Source organism: Boleophthalmus pectinirostris, unplaced genomic scaffold (genome assembly GCF_026225935.1).
Source record: "Boleophthalmus pectinirostris isolate CB_2022bp ecotype Guang Dong unplaced genomic scaffold, ASM2622593v1 HiC_scaffold_2, whole genome shotgun sequence".
Classification (NCBI taxonomy): domain Eukaryota; kingdom Metazoa; phylum Chordata; class Actinopteri; order Gobiiformes; family Gobiidae; genus Boleophthalmus; species Boleophthalmus pectinirostris.
In genome coordinates this window covers 32,032,318-32,055,175 of record NW_026571152.1, presented here as the reverse complement: position 1 = coordinate 32,055,175, position 22,858 = coordinate 32,032,318, and the positions used below count along the sequence as shown (strand labels likewise).

The following is a 22,858-nucleotide window of genomic DNA, read 5'->3' as shown; positions in this document are numbered from 1 at the left end:
GCATTTGTATTTCTTAGGGCAGGTGCGTAGGCAAAGAGAAAACTGCAAAACACAGAGCCAAATCGGAGAAGCTTGCACACTGTCCAGCTGGTACAAGGAAGATCAAACATTTTGGCACCGGGCCTTGAAATGAGAAATAAGGAGTGGCCCATTGCCAGAGCTGCCAAGTCAGTCTTTAAGATGGCTGAAAATAGGAAGACTGAATGGCTCATTTTATAAGTGAAGATATATGGAAAACTAATAGCATCTTCCCATTGTTGAAATGTTGACATGCTCTGCCGGCCCACAGCTGTAACGACATAATGGGGCAAATTACGCAGTCTTCAGCATACACAATCTGAAGGTTGTGTGTGGTTGTGTGTGGTTGTTGTGGCGGTTGCATTTTCTTTTTGAATAACAAAACGTCTGTGAGATTCTGAGCTATAGAAATGCACAGACCTTTGTTCCAACACAGATATTGATATTTTACAATAAAATGTATGCAAAATGAGAATAAGGAAAAACTGTGTGAAAATTAAACAACAAATCTGTTAAATTCGTTTCTCCTTTTTTTTTCTTATTTTATTTGAATGTATGTAGGCAATTACTGTAAAGGAAATAGTCATGGTCATTTTTATACAGCCCTTTTCCACTTTCAAAGCGCTTTGCATCAAGAAGCCATTCACACATTCACACACACATTCGTATACCAGTGTACGCAGACAATAAGGGCGAGGTGGGACACAATGGGGAGGCGAAATCGCACTGCCACTGTCAGTGAATCTGACCACTCAGTTTGTTTTGGCATGAGTATTCAACTATTCCAACTGTAATAACCAATTAAAAGACAAAGCAAACTTCAGATTACATTGTACATAGGGTGAAGTTCAAAGTAGAAAGGCAAGTTACAGCTGTCAACATCTAGAATTGAATTGAATATAGTTTTTAGTACTGATTTGAAATACTGCAGTGAGTCCGAGTTCCTAATGGATTGTGGGAGTGAGTTCCAGAGGGCAGGGCCGGCGGCAGCAAAGGTTCAGTCCTAAAGTCCGGTGCTTAGTTCTGATGAGGAACTGAACTGAACTGAACTTTGGCTTTCTGCTGAAATCGACAGATACCATCAGTAACTGTAAAAAATAAAATGTTGTAAAAAAATATTACTTCCTTAAAAGTTTTACCCATTTAATGAGACAGGGACAGTGCGCAGTATACATGGACCTTCACAGGAAAGATGCTTGTACCACTTTGCAAGACTAATGCCAATTTCCACCTGTAAACCTGGGCAGGCTGTTTTTATTAGTTACCATGGCAAATGAATAGTAAAACATAAAAGCAGTGATATAACAAAATGGCTCTGAATCCAAGACAGTAAAAGTTAATTGTATAAGTGTAACTGCCTTTTATTGGTTAGTTCCTTTTAGCTCTAAAAGTTTTGATTATGAGATGTTCTTCTGAGCCAACATGGGCAATAAAAAGTCTTTTTACATCAATTTAAACCACAATGCTAAAACTTCTGGCTCTTATACTGGATACCAGTATTAGTGAATCCCTTCAGAAGCAAATATTATTATGGGCAACATAAAAGACTGAAAGTATTGGATGTTAAAGGTACATCGTGTCACTTTTCTGGAGAAGGGTTCATCAAATGCTTTTCTTCATTAATAAACGTAAGGTAGAGCTGTTCAATGTTATACTGTGGAACATTCCAGGCAGAGCAAAGACATATCCATAGAAAGAAGCAGGTGGCAGACCCCCAACCAAAAAGTTACACCTGTAAGTGATACGCAATCCTTCATCCTACTATAGCTTTAAGTGTCCAAGGAGAAAAAAACAGCCTGACCATAACTCCGTAGAGCCATGGTTTGTAAACTCTGGGTGAGTTACACAGTCCAATTAAAGCAGAATGGTAATGCGTTCTTCCAAAATAAACAAGTCTATAAATTTAGATGCGTGCATGAAAACAAACACAAACGGGTAGCCAGCCACAAAGTAAATGAGTAAATAAGACATTGAAAATCAAATAAAAATGCTCTCTAATGCTTGGAATGTTCCACAGTATGACATTTAATCAGCTCTGCCTTACATTTATTAAATTACAGGTGGTTTTATAGCTCAAAAATGCCAAGAAAAACAGGCTTTCTGACTGTGAGCGTGGTTGCCTCTCCACAGATCTGACCTATAACTTGGTCTTGTTTGGTCTCCATGAAGATAGAAAGGTTTAATGTCATGAAGAAAAGCATTTAACGGGCACTCCATGAGAAAAGTTACACAATACACCTTTAAAATAACATGTACAAAAATTGGCAGGAGGATGGGTTGAGAATAAGGAAAAAATGTAATCAAAATTAAACAACGAATCAACTAAACAAGACAACAAAGGGGAAAAAAAAGTAAAAATGTAAGTAGGTAATTACTGTAAAGGGACTTATTAATGGTGTGTGAATGCTAAAACAATTGCTTTGGTGGCAGACCTCAAAATAAAGGAGTAAATAAAAACCTGACACATATAAAATTAAATAAAAATACTCTCTAATGGATGTAACGCTAGTCTTCCTGCTGGCGCTATATTACACTATATTATCACCTCTACTGAGTCCGTCTGTTGAAATTTGCAGAGTGCCAGTAGCCAGACTTCACAGCTTTTACTCAAAGAGGCACTTCTTATTTTCTCTTCAAAGTCCTATGGGAAATCGGCAGCAAATACAAGAAGTGGTGCAGGTCCAGGCTCCGCTCAGAGCCGTAGAGTGGTGTGGTATAGAACTGAGGTGTGAACACTGTAAATAATGAGTTCAGACCAAGAGTTCACTGGTGGAGCAGGTCGGGGAAATGTCTGCAAAGTTTTGATGTTTTCTGGAAGAGTAGATACCTCTTCAAAGTGAGCGCTGGTCATCCATTATTCAGGGGATCATGGAATCTATAAATAATTGATTTAAAATTATGGTATCCGGTCACATTAGGTACACCACTGGAGACTCATGTTCTGTGAGTTTCTATATGGTCAACGGGTCCCTTGAAAATTATTTTGTTAAATGTATAATGTTGTTTCTTCATCACTAACATACCTGGAGCTTTGTTTTGCTTCATTCATACATGTTTAACACACAAAACCTGCTTATTTAGGCTGAGTTCTCGTCTCAAACACCTCAAACTCAGTTCCACCTTGTGATGTCATGAAGTAATACATCAAGTGCATACTCAGCTCCATACACCTACACTAGAATAACTTGGATGATTTCAGACCTGGAATTGCCAATCTCTACTGAATTAAAGATAAAAGGTACCACTACATGACATCACAAGATGGAACAGAGCATTTTGAGATTTGGAGATGTTGACTAACTAGCTTACTGAAACGTGTGAATGAAACGAAACACAACTTAAGGTCTGATTTTGATGAAGTAACAACTAGGGGCAGTGGTGGAGTTAGCAATTTGGGGGCCCTAGGCAAACTTGAGGTTGGGGCCCTCACTATAATGCACAGTTTTTCTGTTTTGTTTTATTTTATGTATTTATTCTCTGTTTTTCTCCATTGTTCTTGAGACATGCAAATATCAATTTATTTTAATTATGGTGGATTGGAAACTTGTCTTATTAGTTGAGGTAGCCAGAGCTGAAAGTAGCTTTATTTTTTTTGCTAGTACAATTCCATTTTTGTTTACATCCATTGCATATGATTATTATTTTTCTTATGATTATTGTTTAAAAGAAAACTCTCATTTAATGTCATATTGAGAGAAAATCAAATTGCTCTGAGGCCTTGACCATTATTGGCACTGGGGGCAATTGGTTGGGGGCCCCTCCAGGTTTGGGGGCCCTTAGCAGCCGCCTACTTTTGCCTAATGGTAGCGCTGCCTCTGACAAGGGGTTTGCCAAAATATCCAAATATCAATATATTGTATCGTTTCATGTGATGATACAGTATCAATATCGTGGGCTGCTGTATCGATATATCGCCAAGAGTATTTTTTTGGGTATATTTTACAAAATTATTGTGTTACAGCGCTACAGTTGTGTTGCTTGTTTAGAGGAAGAAAATTTGTTTACTTGACATATTCACTATTTTGAGGACTTTCAGCATCACAGCCATGATTTAGCCATGATTTTTTATTGAACCATATCGAATCGATTTGAAATACATTGTATCGAATCAAAAGTTCACTTTATCGAGATATGTACCGTATCGCGGCCTATGTATCGAGGTACGTATTGTATCAGCAACTTCTTAATGATACCCTGCCCTAGTAACAACATCATAAAACGGCTTAAAGCTCACAGGAGTCAGCTGTGTGTAATATGGGGCCTTCAAGTATGAGTACTCATGCTGGGGAGAGATGTCTTAAATCTGACAGGAAATAAGTCAAAAGAACTTTAAACTTAAAGAAGAAGTCATTTCATTGAGGCTTCCGCTGCAGCTGTCTGGCACATCTCTGAATATTTTGGCTCCTCTACAATTCTCCTGCGAAGTTTCAGCTAATGTGCTCCTCCATTTGGGCCTGGAGATTTTCCCCCATGACAGTACGTATATCACACCATAATCTAAAATGGATTTCATTAATTTCCAGCACTAAGGTAACACAGCGATGATCGGGCAAGCGTCCAGGGTCTGTGCCTTGTGGCCAAAGCACCTGGGACTGGCTCGGATCCAATGAAGTTAAGAAAGATAAGCAATAATTAAAAAGAAATTGTAAATCATTTTCATTTACCTTTAACCAACTTCCCAGGCAGTCCAGGTTATTGTTGTGTGCATTTTAATTGGAAGAATGCAACTACTGAACAGAGGTTTCATTTGGCTATTAAAGGGACAGTCTGGAATTATGGACATAGGACCTCATTTTCTAGTGAGCCAGAGTGTTGGAGACGTGTGGAGACACTTTTTAAAAATATTCCATCCAGTCCTTGTATTTGCAAAGGTCACTAGTGCTAGACTAGTACATGTCAATGGCCATAGTTTTCCTGCCACTTAAAAACTGTCTTACCCACTCCACAAAGCACTCGCAGCAAATCTATTATTACAGCAGACCATCCATGTAAATGTCTGTTGATACAATAATTTTAGAAGTAAAACCAACCTTGCATTTGAAGGATTTATGTCAGAGCAGCAGCAGAGATTTGTATTTCTTTATAGAAAACTTGGCAGCGGCGGACTGATATCACCTAGCACCTAACTTACTGGCAAAGTAAAATTTCACTGGTGCTGAGAAAACAGTCCCTCAACATGTGACGATTCATGCGATGCAAGGTTAGTTTTATTTCAAACATTACTCTATTAACACAGACATTTGCATTGACAGTCTGATGTAATAATAGATTTGCTTTGGGTGTTTTGTGTAGTGGGTAAGACTGTTTTTAGTGGCAGGCTAACTATGGCCATTGACATGCACTAGCCTAGCACCGGCGACCTCTGCAAATACAAGGACTGGATGGAATATTTTTTTTAAAAGTGTCTCCACACGTCTCCAACACTCTGACCAACTAAGAAATGACGTCCTATGCCCAAAATTCCAGACTGTTCCTTTAAATACAAATACCATTCTTTACTAGACTTTTTTCCATAAACTCTGGCCCCAACTGACTTTGAAAAGTTGTCACCCCCTCGCTAAAACTGCTGCAGTGGGCCTCGTCTTTTTGGTCTTAAAGTGTTCATATTAACCCGCTCTACATCATCCGGCTGTTTTTATATTGTCCATGAATAAATTCCCATCCGTAATATGAAACTCTGCTCCAAATGCGCTCCTATAACCGCTGGCATCGTGAGCTTCATTTGACTGGAGACGAACACTGTGGGCGATGTCACATTCCCTTAGTCCACTTGTTTATACAATCTATGGGCTTGACTTAAGACTGAAAATGTTTGTGATTTTGAGCTTTTTTCAGATGCCTCAAGTTGAAAATATTGAATTAACTGCTTCTTTTATGGGGAGGCTATGCTTGGATACAGTTTTAAAATTACATATACTAACAAATAATTTAAGGGTTGAATCGTTTATGAAGAATTCACAGATAACATAATTCAGCGGGAAGAACAGTGTGAAGTGGACTTACAAAGTGAACTGCACACATTGTTCATTGTTCATTTAGTGCCTCATAGCAGGCATAGTAAAATATAATACATAATTAATGCGTTTTGAGACAACTTTTTAGACATATTTCGCTGTTCTGCCACATAAATCTCACAGAGCCTGGGAGAGTGTAGAGAAATGAAAATGAAAGCGATTCCCTCCAGGCACAGTGTGATCCTCAGACTGGGAGGAGAACGGACAGATGGAGCCCGCACAGACGCATACAATCCCATATAATCAGTCTATCAGTCTGTGCGTGGTTTAAAAATCACCACAAAGTACAGCCCACTCATCCACTACTCGTGCTGCATCATGATATCCATGAATACGCAAGGAAACGTTATGTTAGAAGGCGTACAAAATAACTGCTGAACTTCGGCTACATTCAAAGTGTCGTCAAAAGTATAAAAAAAAAACACACACAAACACAAAAAAGAAGAATGGTCATGGTCGCATTTTTATACAGCGCTTTTCCAACTTCAAGGCACTTAAAGTGCTTTACATAAAGGAACCACTCACCCATTCACACACACATTCATACACCAGAGTACGCAGACACAAAGGGTGAGGTGGGTTAAGTATCTTGCCCAAGGACACAACGACAGCATTCATCTGTGGGAGCTGGAGTCAAGAACTGCATAAAAAGGACAAACTTTGACCTCAACTCCAGTTTGGAATGATCTTGATATTACCTTGAGCTTTATCAGAACTAGTATAAGACCGCGCAGTAACATAAAGAAATGTCGACTGCCTTCCACCACCTACCTGTCGCCATGGAGATGTTACCGCTTTTCCAGGAATGTTCCACAGTGTAGCTTTAAACTCATCTGTCTGGTGTTAAGTGAATTACAGGTATTTTACTGCTCAAAAATACCTTAAAAATATGCACTCTCATTGTCAGTGTAGTAGCTTCTCCATAGACCTGACCTGAAATTTGGCCTTAGAGCACCACATGGTTGCTTCTTTGGAAATGGATATGTTATGGATATGTTGGCGGACCCTCCCATAGGAAAGTTACAGATTGCACCTTTAAAAAACACATATTGTGCTGAGCCTGCTTTATAGTTATAATGTATGGCACCAAAAAGCAGCAAAAGAAACTGATGCCCAATGGGAGCAGACATCGCTGTGAACGTCATCACAATAAAGCGCCATGAAGTTGTTGGCACCTCCTACAGATATCTGCACATCGCAGCAGTAAGTAGCAGATTTTTATTTTGTACCGAAATGACAAGGCTGCGCAATTAAGAAAATAAAACTGGAGAACAAAGTACAGAGTGGGTGTATGGGGGTGGCATAAAAACAGGGGCTGATCAGCAATTTTGCATCTTGAAATTAAGTGATTAAAGGTTGCTCAAACATGCAAAATCACTCCAACTTTGAGAGAGTAAATGAGAAAGAGAAACAATTATAATATGGATGTAACAATAACCAAAATATTGTGATATCGTATCTCACATTAATATCGTGGACCATCACAATATATCGAATTACAAGTCTCTTTGCTTAAATTAAGAGTTATGGTGCAGCAATAGCTAAAGACAGAGGGAACTACAAAGGCCATGATCCTTTGCTCCATTTCAATTTCGACTACATGAAGAAATAACATTTCTAAGCACTTTTAAGTCTTAGTTCTTTGGATTAAGTCTTGTCAAGGCATTTTAAGAGCAAAAGCAGCATATTAACGGTTTTGTTAGCCTCCACAAAATATCACAACAAATATCGTACCACGGGATGTATATCGTGAAAATATTGTACCGAGAGATTTGGATATTGTTACATCCCTGATCGTGAGCCTCGCCACCATATCGTGAGCTTTCCCACGATATTGCAATGAATATCGTTCCGTGAGGTTCATACCGTGACAATATTGTATCGTGAACTTGGATATAGTTACACCCCTACACTACATGGTTAAAGTCGATTTTGCATAATAGGTCTGCTTTAAGATCATTATTTGATTCAGATTGTGGTAGTAAAGTATTGAGTCTTCCAAGTTTTCCTTATTTTGCAATGTTAGCTTCGTGACTGACAACAGTTGAAAAAACTGCTGCCGATCATCTCTTCGACTTCTATTAGATGCCACAACAGAGAGGATAAAAATACATATTTTTCAAACAATCTGTGGAATAAATAAAAGATTAGTTGGATCTGTGTCAAGGGAATAAGTAGCTCTGAGTATAGACAGTAAACAAAGAGAGCATTAACTGTTCTCCTGTGATGAGGAGATGCAGAGGGTCACCGCCCACCGAGCAAATCTCACAGAAAAACTACGATTGTGACTGCCTTCCCAAAAGCAACCTGACATTTAGCTTCTACTGCTGTCTGCCCTCCCACACACACAATACAGTACATTACAGCTAAAAGCTATGGAACAATTCACTCCAATACTGCAACCATATAGACGAGAAGCAATTTTCAAAAACAGGATTATGAAAATGTGCCTCTGACAGCGTAGATTACTCATTTTACTAAAACACAATTAAGATCATAGCATTTAAGATTTTGCTATTTAAAACAATCCAGTTTGGTTATTTTCAAACTTTAAAATTACCCTTCTTGGTTGGAAATCGTGACATAACATAACCTACACCTAGTAAACATGTGGTCATTGGGCCAAAACTCTAGTTTACACAAAAATATCATTTCACAGGCAAAAGAAAAACCTTTATTTTGCTGAAAAAGTGTTTTTTTTTTTTTAAATTCTCCCACATATTTTTCTACTTTTCTTGGGAAATTGCTTCTTGATCTGTGTAATTTATATTTACAGCAGGTATTATCCCACTAAATTAACTCAAAATTAGAGGATCATTAAAAAAACACCACCACTAACTTTAAAAAGCAGCATTACCATTTGTTTGTTGATATTATTTTTAAAGGAAAGTATATACTGTGATCCAGTGTTTCTAATTTTGTTAAGGGTGTCACAGCCAATCTTTATTTGACTATGTTTATTAGAGTTTGTGTAGAATCTTATTTATTGTCATTAAACTTTATGGTTTTTAATGATACAAAATGAAAAATGTCCCACTCAAGTATATTGTTCAGTTTATTTTGGGAGAAAATTAGACTAGATGGGGCACTCACCACAGTCTTCTCTTTTAATGAAAAGCCCTGTTGTGATCACAATTTGAAAATAATAATATGAGTTTGGTAAAACAAAACAAATGAACACCGTTTAAAGGAAAACCTATTATGCAGAATTTGACCATGTTCTATCTGTTTCTCCTCCTCATTAATCAGAGTTGTATTTGGAGTAAATTGTGCATGTTTGAGTAAGCTTTAATCACATTTTCAAGATGCCATGTCATTTCTTTGGATGGAATGTTCCACAGTATGGCATTAAATGTATCTCCCTTGCAAGTATTCAATCACTGGTGTTTAATAGCTAAAAAAAATACCAATAACATGAATTCTTACTATGTACAGGCATACTTCTCTATAGATGACCAGTAACTTGTTTCCGTTGTGTGAACTCGTCTCTGTTGTGGGAAAGGCAAAGCAATTACACCTCCATGGAGACAAGCAGGTGGCGGACTCAGTACGCCTTTAATTGGTGCTACATGTGGGATTCAGCAGTGTCATCTGTCATTTTGGCACAAATTGAAAAAATATAAAATAAAATGATCTGCAGCTATCTATTGAAGTTGCCAATGACATTTACTGTGATGTCTGCTCCAATTGGGTATCGCAGTTTTCTAACACACAAGTAATGGGATTTGTTTCTTTTATTATGTCATTTTAGTTTAATTTTGTGATTTAAAAGGTGCACTGTGCAACATTTCTGGTGAAGGGTCCGTAACCTGCTGGTCTTTATGGAGATGTTATTCCTTTGTCTAGAATGTTCCACAGTAGAGATCAAACCTACATCTCTCAAAGGAGACAACTACAGGCTACATTACAGGTCAGATCTGTGGAGAGGCAAACCTATTCACAGAGAGAATTAGATATTGTATTTTTGAACAATAGAAACACCTGTAATGAGTAAAGGCTCAGTAGATACTAAAAACCAAAATCGTTTTTTTGTATGGATTAGCTGTGTAAATGGGTCAAAAATAGAAATGTATACCTTTTCCTGGCCTTATTTTGACATATTAGTGCATATTTGGAGAAAAAAAAATAAAAAATCTGACTTTTGGATCAAAAGCCGTGTTTGTAACCACCTCTTTAGGATCAACTCCAGCCAGTACATTTGGATTTTCGGGTTAGACTATTGCCCGCCAATGAGTCAGATGCAGGTTATTACGTGACGAGCTCAGCCACTGGCTCTGGTCACCGCGATGCCCCGCAGTGTCTGGAGAAAACAGAAACAGCGTGATCCGGGCACAAATGTCTGCTCTGTTTCAAAGTCTGGAGCGCACCGGTCTACGCCATGTTTGATTGTTGTGGCTGTCAGTCGGCTGTCAATCATCGCTCCAGAGCCCCCACACCTGCTCCCTCCAAACCCGCCATGTACCGCCCACTCTGGAGGATTTTTCAGATTTTGCTTAAGTGCGGAGTAAAGCTTCGGGAGGGTGTTTAACGGCTCTTAAAAATTCGCAAATTATAACCATGTAGCAGCCTTAAGCACAATATATGTTCATTAATATACCTTTGTTTATTGGCCATACAGTAGTTTCCTTTGCATAGACGGGTTAATGGGTTGTGTGTGAGTGCGAAGGTCTAAGTTTACACAATGTCCCCGAGGCTGCAAACAGACAGAGCAAAACCTACGATATCCAACCAAAGACCAGGAACAGCCAGAGCAGCACGAATCTGACCTCATATCACCCACACCTCACAGCACCTCCACAGCAGCATCAAGGCCGAGGATGAAGTCATGATAACATAACTCCCACTTTATAGCACTAAAGCCCAAACACACACACACACACAGACACACAAAAGCCAAAAGACACACCCCCACACATACACACCCCCACACACAAAAGCCAAAAAACAAACACACACACATATAAACACACAGTGAATCTTTTGAGACCAGCGGCGTGCACAAATGATTAGCAGAATTATGATGCTCCTGTAATCACATTATGGGTAAAAACACATTATAGTCTAATTAGATCCCAGCTAAAATGACAAGAACGCAAGCCATATTCCCATAACAGCTATACGCCAAGACTGACGGCAAAATTCATAAAAATTCACATCTTATTTTTATACTGCAGTGAAAACAATGACTGAACATCCAGCACCCCAACAAACTAATTGAAGGCAGGCATAATACTAAAATTACAGCAATCACCATTTTCAGCTGGTAATACCACACTGCATTAGCCTTCTTCTGCCTTTTCTCCACACTCCCACACGGCCTCATCACAATCCTGCCACCATGTGTCCAAATTTGGCTCATATCTCCAGTGAGAAGTTCCCAATTATCTCCATTCTTATCGCACTAGAATCTCTCCTTCATAATCACCTTGCCCTTTGAAAACTTGGTGATTTTCACATGTTTAAAGTGAACCATGCATACAGTATTTATTTAAAAGGGCCCATGTTGCGCTATTTTGTGATCGACAGTATGTTATAATGCTGTGTACTCATCAAAAACACACCGGGAATTGGGTTTAAGACACAAACCCTGAATATTTAAGGATGAGTTCTTCTCTCAAAAAGAAAACATTCCGACTTGTGATGCGGAGGACGTGCTCCACTGTGTTTTAAAACTCCATACACGTTCACTGGAATCATTTGAATAATACCAGCCCTGAAGTTGCCAAACTTTACTGAACAAAAGGTAAAAAGGTAGATACTAACTTAAAAACTACCACTACATGACATCAGAAGGTGCAAAAGACCATTATGAGCTGGAGATGTGGAGACAACCTAATAGAGAGTTACTCAAACACGTGTTTATGAATCAAAACACAACTCTAGGTATGTTTTTGATGAGGTAACAGCATTATAACATGTCTTAAAGCTCACAAGAGTCAATTTTGCATCATATAGGATCAAGTTGACACACATTTGTAGCGATTGCATTTCCATGTTCAAACACAGAGGCTTGTTCAGGTGTCTCTGTATGAATGAGACTTTCCTGTGTCACTCAGTGCCATATGCATCAGTGTGGCAGGGAGCCATATGGCATCAGGTATTTTGCCAACTCTCTTTCTGCACTAACTGTGGCTCTGCTTCTTAATCGCTCATTAACACAGGGAGAGAAAAATACGCCTTTTATATGAGCTCATCTATTTAGTAGAGCAGGGGAGCAGATTTACTGACATTTAAAATCATTTGTTGAGAGGAACAATGCTACACTTTTCAGATAAAACAATGTGAATGAACTGGATGTTCAAGTGCTGTTTAACTGATCAATGACTAATAAAGTCTGGGGGATTAGTTTTTATTAAATGGTGCAGATTGGGAAATTAACAGCAGTTAAAATTACACCTGCTAATCTCAAGGTTATTACTTTGTTAAGAATGTTCTACAGAATGGCATTAAGCTTATTCACCGTGCATTCATTTAGTTAGTGCAGTATTTTAATAGCTAGAAAATACTTTCACAGAAATTCTTACAGAGCGGGGTCACCTCTCCACAGATAATATGAATAATTAGTCTTACATAGTGATTTTCTAGATGCTCAAGGTCACTTTACAGTTTGGTGCAATATTCATTCACTTCACACTCTATTATTGTAGCCACAGCTGCCATGGGGCTGACTGATGGAAGCGAGGTTGCCAATTTGTGCCATCGACCCATTTGCTCATTACCCACACACACACACTACATCCATACTGGGCTAAGATCTGACGAGATCAGGTTTTGACAGGGAGATTTGGTCAAGATCTGAATGGTAACTAGGCCTAGAGGTGCCACCTACACGTATCCATGGAGATTTATATTTTGGTATCATGGTGCCAGTCAGATGCTCTGCCCGAAAAGTTACATAGAGCATCTTCAAAGCTACATCTGACAACAGTAAATGGCAGAAACATGTGAAACATGTCCAACAGAACAGCAACAGAAATCTTTTGTGATTTCTTTTTGCTTTTCATTTAAACCTTCCATCTGAGATCGAGAAGAAAGAAGAAAGTGGTAAAAGCCAAATCTCTGAGTCACATGTCGAACTCCTAATCCAGATGGCAGTGTGCACCACTCCACCACAACCACAACCGGAGACATGCAAATGGAGACTCTCAACTCAAGTGAAAGACGAGAGGAGATGGGACCACAAAACATGAAGAGATCTCTGAAGTGTGCTCCAACCAGGGTTCCAGACGCAAGAGAGCACAAGACACTACTTTGGCCTCTATAAAATCACTCAGAGTCAAAGGACAACACATAATCACATTAGCTGTCGATAGCTGGTGCAAAACAAATGCTTGATTTATGATGTTATACCAAATTATTTTATACTGAAAAAAGAGAGCTCTTTCATCTCAGTGTCATTCACTTTCAAGGAGGAGTTTGTGGTTTTGATTAATGCAAAGATATTGGGACATTATGAGATAAGACAAATGTATCTGTCAACCTCTGCAAGCAAATCATTGCAGCATTACATTTTAGTTCACTCAACAGCAGACAGATTTTGCTTGTATTTGAAACCAAAACTCATTGAAGAAAAACTGAATGTGCTTTACACATTTATTGATGAATCAAGAGAGCCTTTTCGATGACCTGTAAAACATCACGGTCCTTGAAAATAAATTCTTGTTATAACGTAGTGACAAAAATAAATGTAGTCATCTTGAATATTTTTTTAAATGTTTGACAGAAATGTGCCAAAACATGATTTTCAAATGTATTAGTTCAAGTTTGAGTATCATTAAAAAAAATGAAAATTGATAAAGATAAAATTACCCACAAAAATACAGAAAAATCACTTATATCCTTTTTTTCCGGGCTATTAGATGCGCTCTTAAGCCTCTAACCCAATCAAAAAACGACCGAGCGCCCTGCAATCCAGAGCGCCCTATACACAAATCCACTCAGGTGTCCCAGCACGACTTGAGTAAACTACAAAGCCGCACCACCCGCAGCGCACACAAACACGCACAGAGCAGACAGCGACCATGCAGTGAAAAACACCCGCAGCCACACTCGTCACTCCACGCGGATGAGGATCGAAATGAAGGAACGAACTGAAAACGCGAGTCCAATGTGCCACTCTGAGCCACAACTGAACAACTGAGTCACTGCGAACACATCAACAATCCAGCGGTCCCAGACAGCACCCTCCCTACACGCCACAACTGAACAAAGCCCAGAGTCACCGTGAACATGCCAAGCAAAGTCCCACTGACCCATCCAACTGTTGTGTTTCGTTTAAAGTCCAGTGCGGTTTATTTGTGAAAAAAGTTTGAAAATAGACCATGTTAATGACAGTGCGTCTTATAATCCAGAGCGAATAATAGCCCATAAAATACGGTATTTATTATTCACCTTTCTTGACAGCAAATGATTTCTATATGAACTACAAAGCTGTTTTAAGGTCTCCCAGAGGATTGGTGCATTGTTGAGTTGTTGGTCCACAAGAAGATTGAACATTTTACACAAATCAACTTACTTTAGATCATATTTTAACTGCACAACCTCTCAAATTCTCCAGTAAAATTAATGGAACTACATCTTAACCCAAAGTGCCATCACAAGAAAACATGGTTGGGGCGGAATAAGGTCAATAAACAAGATTTTTCTAATTTTGCAATCCTTAAAAACAACATTGACCTGGTCTGGAGGTGTCATGTTAGCTGCCTCAGTGATTCTTTTTGATGGGGCACTTTAAATAGAAGCTTCCATATCAGGGATGGGACGAGGCAAGATGCTTTACAAGACAAGCGATTCAGTCCAAGAGATCGAGCAGTGTAGCATTGTTTTTTAACCCCTTTTTTTAATCCAAGGAAAATGTAAACATGTAAGGATAAAGAGAGGACACTTACATTGCCGAGGTTGGTGAATCCGTGCTCGTTCGCAATCCGGTCTGCCTCTTCCGGCCCTCCTCTGATCTGGACAGCCCACGTGTTGGTGTAGACCTCAGCGTCAGAACACAGGAGCTCCAGGGACAGGAGGACACCACAGGCCGTCCATAGGTGCAGCAGGACCACCCTGGCATCCATGAAAAGGAGAAGACTTCCAAGGACCGTCTGCCTCTTCCTCTTCCTCCTCCCTACCTCACAGTGGATGGCCTGGACAGGACGGGACACAGTATGTTAGAAACTCAAAGGACTTCTAAATGGGTCACTGTGAACTACCCTGACTGAATTAGCCAAGAAAAAAAAAAAAGGTAGTTTCCAGACAAGGGATGTCAAAAGTATGAAAAATAAGATACTAAATCGATACTAAAACTGGTATTGAAACTAGATACTCGTTTGAGCAGGTATTGATACTAAAAAAGTCACATTCTTTAGGACAGAAATGATTTCTGAATGATTTTTGAATGATCTTGAGCCGTTTCAGAACCACATACATAAATGGATGATTGAGGGATTACACAGATACAAGGCTACACGGTAATTTAAAAGAAAGTACTACGATGTATGTGTCTATTTTAGTCTAATATCATTGTGGTATCGGAATCGGTATCGAGTAGGGATGCACCAAAACTGCTATCGAATAACTGTGCTGATATTGGTTCCACCAATGTCCTGGTTGGACTCTTTATTGACTGATCTTGGTCCAGGATCTCACCTGATGTTTGAACTTTAATTAATACAAAAGCTTTTCAGTAGTTACACGCAAGACTAGGGCTACAGTTTTATGATGACTGTCTGAACAGTGGCGTAATGTCTTCACGTTTTATTCCGTGTTTAGATGAGCATTTTTGGGAGGAAATCTGCGTTCATACAGGGACACAAAAGTGTGTGGAATTCGACTGAATATGCATGCCAGGTGGCTAGGTGGTGATGTATGTGATGTAAATGCGAACCCGACGTGAGCAGATCTGATCAGTTTTGCGTCTTGGGCAGTATAGACGGAAATGCTACAGCAGAGCATGGTCAGCTTTTCTACTATGGTAGGGTGGTTTCAGACTTTTGCATTTTTAAGCCTCAAAAATGGTCTAAATGAAAGGCACTTCCAATTAAATATTTTGTCATTTTTACCTGCAAGCGTTCTTGTGTAAACAAGACTTAAGGGTGTGTAAAAATATAAAAAATACTGATAAATTGTGACTGAACAGTATCGATATCAAGGGCTGCTGTATCAATATATCATCAAGAGGATTTTTTGGTATATTTTACAAAATTATTTTGTTACAGAGCTACAGTTTTGCTGCTTGTTTAGTGGAAGGAAACTCGTTTATGCTACACATTTGACATTCACTGTTTTGATGACTACAGTGTCCGTGTTTCATATTAACTTTGCACAAGAGCCTTTATTTTTTTTATTGAACCATATCGAACTGATTTTAAATATATCATATTGAATCAAAAGTGCACTGTATGGAGGTATGTATCATATCATGGCCTATGTACAGAGGTATGTATTGTATCGGCAACTTCTTAATGATCCCCAGCTCTACGCAGGACACATAATAGTTACATAACACAATAGGATAAATTTTGTAATAAATTAACTGTATTTTGAGAGAATTAGATACCAGTCCTTACATCGATGTCGGTTATTATTGATACCAATTTATTAAAGGCATAGTATCAATATTATCCCTATTATATTGAGTACTGAGTATATTCCTTAGTATTGAAATCGAGTTTAAAATTTTTGTAGCATAGCAACATTGTTACAGATAACTGCTATATTAATAAACAACAAATTCATTTACAAATGTCCAAGGCTGAAAAGGGCTTTCATTTAATTCACTCCATTCATTTTATCCTGGTTAAAAATAATTACACACCTTTCTTGGGTATAGTCAAAATATAGCAGCCAGCTAAGGACACATTTTAGGTCATAACACAAGGCTGAACTTTTTCTCAATCTTACAAATGCTAATGTGTATCTCAAACACATAACAACTTCCCCAGATGTAATATGGTAATGTATGCTAATGAAACCCTAGGCATGTTGTAGCAACGAGGCAGACTCCAAGCGCTTCGGTACACAGGCAGTAACAGCCCATACCCAGAGGAAGCCAATATTTAAGCACAATATTCAAACCCTTCCTCTGACTTTGCTATTAATTTAGACTTCACTAAAAAAGGTATCAAAGGCCTAATGCATTTTGTATGAAGGGTAAAATAAAACGCTTGATGAAGGAGTACTTAAGTGGGGCACATCGACAGAGAATGAAGGTTGTACTGTTCAGATTGTCAAACAGGAGGAAAATGGAGTAAAATGCGTCAGTCTCACTTCTGGGAAATTCTATGCAAGCTAGATGAGAGATTTCTTTTAATAACAGAAATTAAAGATGTACGTTTTGAGTCCTGAGTTCTCCTTTGATCTGTACAAATCTGTCAATGGAGTCCTGACTGGGTGTGCAAAAAATACTGAAATATAGTGATATATCGTATCGTTTAAAGTGATGATACATTATGAATATCGTGGGCTGCTGTATCGATATATCGCCAAGAGTAATTTTATGTATATTTTACTAAATTATTTAATGTAAAAGCTACAATTGTGTTGACATTTTCACTGTTTTGAGTAAAATGGGTGTTTTTCAAATTAACTTTGCACAAACTTAGTGGACTTTTAGTATCACAACCATGACTTAGCCTTTGTTTTTCACTGACATGTATCGAATTGATTTGAAATATATCGTATCGAATCATACTGAATCGAAAGTGCACTGTATCGAAACATATGTATCGAACATATCACATCGAGGCCTATGTATTGAGGTATCATATCGGCATCGGTAACTTCTTAATAATACCCAGCTGTAGTCCTGACCACAGACTGTATAAAGAAGTGTACAAAAGGAGTGTGACCAGTCAAATGAAGTTCACGATGCCAGGTCCATATCAGGATTTATTTACATACCAAATGGCGAAATAAAAACACCAGGATCATGTAGAGCGAGTTAATAAGAACATTTTAAGACCAAAATGACGAGTCTCACTACAGCAGTTACAGACCAGGGTAGCCTGTTCTTAAATTAAGGTCTTAAATGTTGTTGTCCAAGTCTCATTTTTTTCCACAGAAGTCTTAAATTTCATTAGACTATTTTTTTTATTTTTTTTGTAAACTCAATCAGGCTGCAGTGCGATGTTAAATGGAGGGAAAAAACAACAACAACAAACATGAAATCATGTAATGTGAATGAACGTCTAATTTGGAGTATGTGCAAACAATACTTTGGTACAAACAGTACAGTCCTTCCTCCACTACAGTAGAGTGGAGGAAGACGCTGGATGGATCATGGGGAAGTGTCAGTTTAATCCACAGTGGCTCTTAGATTCTAGATGCAGTAGTTTGTTGGTCATTATTGGAATTGGATCTGGTGTTTTTCGCCCACATAATGGGTGCAATGTTGGTCTTAATTTTTATTTAAAGTGGTCTTAAAAAGGTCTTTAAAAAGTCTTAAATTTGAGGTATTCAAACCTGGTGATACCCTGCTGACAGGGGAGTGACATTTTTTTTTTTTTTTAATGTAAAGTCAATTGAAGCCAGAGTCAATGGAGCCAGAAGCACCCCCATGAACACTTCCTATTTAGAATGCGGCAGCTAGTGAGCTATGTCCATTTATATATAGTCTATGGTCCTTAAGTCTCGCCTTCAGACCCACTTTTATTCTCTGGCTTTTAAAAGCGTGTCGTCTTTCATTGTTTTCTTTTATTGATTTTTTTATGTATTTATTCTAATGGGTCTACTTCACGGTTTTATTTCTTTGTTTTTACACCATTGTTTTGATTAGGTTTTTATTTTATTAAATTGTAGATTTTGCAGATTGTGCAGCACTCTTTGTTTATGAAATGTGCTACTGAAATAAAGTGGATCGGATTGGACCAGTTGACTAGCATGAAAATAACAAGTCCACTTAGACCTAGAGGCACCAAAAGCGCAAACATGATTGGCCATTTCAAAGCATTATTTTATTTGCCTTTAAATATATATATTCCATCCTGGTGTGGGAAAGCCTTGGGGTTATCCCGAAGGAGCTGGAGGTGTCTGGAGTGAAGGAAGTTTGGTAGTCCCTGCTTAGACTGTTGCCCCCGTGACCCGGCCCCGGATAAGCGAAAGAAAATGGATGGATGGATGGATATATATCCAAAAATTCAACAGTTTGATACAATTAACATGAAACGATTGTAATTACCATTTCTTCCACTGTTGTTGTTGTTTGTTTGTTTTTTATAACAATTTAAAGCTGCTATATGTAATTAGATTGGCCAACCCTCTCCTGTTGAATTGGGAGACAGTTTTCAAATCTGCCATCTACTGGTGAACAAAAATTAAATAAACTTACAAATGGTAGCTTTAAAAAAGGTGCAACGCGCAAATTTTCTGGTGGTAGGTCCACTTCCTACTACTCCAGAAATATTATTGCTTTGCCTGGAATGTTCCATGGTATGACATTAAACATATCAGTCTTGCATTTATTCATTACAGGTGTTTTATTTATGTTTTATTATATTTTATAGGGTGACTCTCCATAGATCTGAAAAGTAATGTAGCGCAGTGCTGTGGTCTGCTTGTCTCCCTTGTGATGGATAGGTTTAATCTATACTGTGGAACATTCTAGACAAAGCAACAACATTTGGAGACAAGCAGGTGGTGGACCCTCCTCTTGAAATGTCAAAAAAAAAGTGCACCTTTAAATGCTACATGGGCCATTTAAAAATTAGCTCTGCACGGTTAACCTGCTGTTACGGCCTGTACCCAGGGACTGCAAATGGAAATGAGTCTCTATCTCTGCTCTGAGCTTTGTAGAGGTATAACAAGACAGGACATTTTGTTATTTGCAGAGGAGTTTCCATTACCTAATTGCAGTCGTCTTTGTGATTTGCTAATTGCTCCTCTTCCAATTGCTATTTTGATTTGATTGCAGTCCAGCAACAAATGGAATATTATTCAGTGTTTCCCATTAATACAGGAGACTTGTGACACCCAGAAGTCTAAAATAAACTGGACTATACAGTATATTGGCCATAACAAAATTAGACTTTGATTTTTAAGAAGCCATTTTTGATCAGTGCAATCTCTTTAATAAGTTTATGATAATACAAAGGAAGCAACAAAAACAAGCAATAAGTGACATTTACACTCCACAAATTGAAAGAGATGATTAAAGTGCCCATATTATGCTAGTTTCTGATCTTTGCTATAATGTTGTTTCCTCATCACAAACACACCTGCATGTTTACACTGAGCTCTTCTCGCAAACAGAAAACACTCCACCTTGTGATGTCACGTGGTAATACAGATGGAAAAACTGCCAATCTCTACTAAACTACAAAGTAAAAGTGAGCTGTTAAAGGGACAGTTTGGAATTTTGGATATAGGACCTCATTTTCAAGTCTGATTCATCAGCCGGTTTCACTTTGAGGAAACTGTTTGATCTCACAACATTAGGATTTGTTGGCTCGACGGTAGGCGAGTACTTTTTTTTATTTAACCAATCGTTGCTATTTGATTGTGATGTTTGTAATGCGCCTCTAACGGGGCTAACTGGTATATTAAGCTTTTTTCCAAATCCTGTAGGAAGAAGGGCAATAACGTCTTTCCCCTTGATAAAATTCACCAAACATTCTCTTTGTTCCCACTTTAAACTCTCGATCTTGGGAATCATTGTCAACACAGAATATATGGCTCTTCGCTGATGTCCGAATTCCCACTTCCAAGGTTTTGCAAACTGTCTAGTGTACTGATTCCTGACCTAGTCGCTGGAGAGAAATGAAATTGAGCAGAGGCACTAGGTGGCACTAGCCTAGCTACTCATTTCCTAGTGAGCCAGAGTGTTGGAGATGTGTGGAGACACTATTTTAAATATTCCATCCAGTCCTTGTATTTGTAGAAGTCGCTGGTGCTAGGCTAGTGCATGTCAATGGCCATAGTGATCCTGCCACTAAAAACAGTCTTACCCACTCCACAAAACACACGAAGCAAAACAATTATAATGCCAGAATGTTGATGTAAATGTCTGTGCCAATAGAATAATTTTAGAAGTAAAACCAACCTTGCATTTGAAGGATTTATGTCTGAGCAGCAGCAGCGAGTTGTACTTCCTGATAGAAAGCTTGGCAGTGGCGGACTGATATATGAGAAAATAGTCCCTTAACATAAAACTAGCCTTGCATCACATGAATTGTTGTATTTCAAACATTATTCTGTCAACACAGACGTTCACATCGACAATCTGGTGTAATATTAGATTTGCTTCGGGTGTTTTGTGGATCAGTGACATGCACTAGCCTGCAAATACAAGGACTGGATGGAATATTTAAAAAAGTGTCTCCACACACTCTGGCTCACTAGGAAATGAATGAATGTGAATGAGTGTATGAAACAAAACACAACTCCAGGCATGTTTTTGAAGAGGTAACAACATTATAACATGGCTCAGCAGCTCACAAGAGTCAAATTCTTGTAATATAGGACCTTTAAATTATTAAGTCCACCATAGCCACTGGGAAATCTTCAAATATTGGGAGCTCAATATGTATTCGGCAAATTCCACAACAAGAATATGTGGCATCAAAGATAAAGTTAGAAGTGTGATCGCAGAGCCGTGAAAGAGAGGGAGAGGGTGCTGAACACATGACCGGCGGCTGTCACTCTCCCACTGAGCCTTTCCTCCAAGCTCATTAGACGCCATGCGGCAGTCCCCCCAAACGGACAGGTCCCAGTGCCATGAAGAACAGAGAGGGGACAGACGCCACTGAGTTATGAAGCGGAACGGGGGAATAACAAGCGTCAAAGCGTGTAACACAACAACAAGAAACACAATCTCCACACAGCACTGCCCTGAGGCTGGCAGCAAGAGCATCTACTCTTAGAATGTAGCTCATAGGAAGAAAAATATGAATGAAACTTTAAAGATGCACTAAGTAACTCTTATGTTGGGGGTTCACCTATTTGTTTCTGTGGATATGACATTGCCTGGAATGTTTCACAGTAGGGCTGGGTTTCATTAAGAAGCTGCTGATACGATACATACAGTCAGCTTTCGATTCGATACACTATATTTCAAATCGATTCAGTACGGTTGAACAAAAATAAAAGCTAAATCATGGCTGTGATGCTAAAAGTCTTCTTGTGCAAAATTAATATGAAAAACTCCAATTTTAATCATCAAAACTGTCAAATGAGCTGCATAAAAGAGTTTCCTTCCACTAAACAAGCATCAAAACTGTCCCGCTGTAACAAAATAATTTAGTAAAATATACCAAAAAATACTCTTGGCGATATATCAATACAGCAGCCCACAATATCAATACTGTATCATCACATTAAACTATACGATATATCGATAATTCAATATTTTTGCACACCCCTATTCCACAGTATGACATTAAACAGTTCTACCTTAAATTTATTCAAATACAGGTGGTTTTATAGCTCAAAAATGCACAGAAAAACAGGTGCCTTAATTGTGAGCGGGCTTGCCTTTCCACAGATCTGACCTGTAACTTGGCCTGGTTTGGACTCCTTGAAGATAGAAAGGTTTAATGCCACATTGTGAAACTTTCCAGACAAAGCAATAACATCTCAATGAAGAAAAGCATTTTACGAACCTTCCACCAGCAAAATTAACACATGCACCTTTAAAGATGAGCTCAAAATGTCCCACTGTAGGCATTAACATAATAATTTCTCCATGGAGACAAGCAGATGACACCACTAGGTCAAGTTACAGGTTAGATCAATGGAATGGCAACCTCCGTTTACAGTAAGAATGTCAGAAAAAAGAATAAATGTTAGAAAGAAACACTGAATATAATAGAATTTTCCTGGCAAAGCAATAACATCTCCATAGA

At 38.5% G+C, this 22,858-nt stretch overlaps 1 protein-coding gene across 3 annotated transcripts in view; it reads right to left on the bottom strand.

The window, feature by feature from the left end:
* Positions 1–22,858, bottom strand: part of furinb (furin (paired basic amino acid cleaving enzyme) b) — a 178,246-nt gene that overhangs the window by 150,924 nt on the left and 4,464 nt on the right. For all 3 annotated transcript variants that reach the window (XM_055155839.1, XM_020931132.2, XM_055155840.1), the window contains exon 2: positions 14,921–15,166. In XM_055155839.1, the coding sequence (XP_055011814.1) occupies positions 14,921–15,097 (177 nt within the window). In that variant the 5' untranslated portion in view covers positions 15,098–15,166. The remainder of the gene's footprint in view (positions 1–14,920; positions 15,167–22,858) is intronic.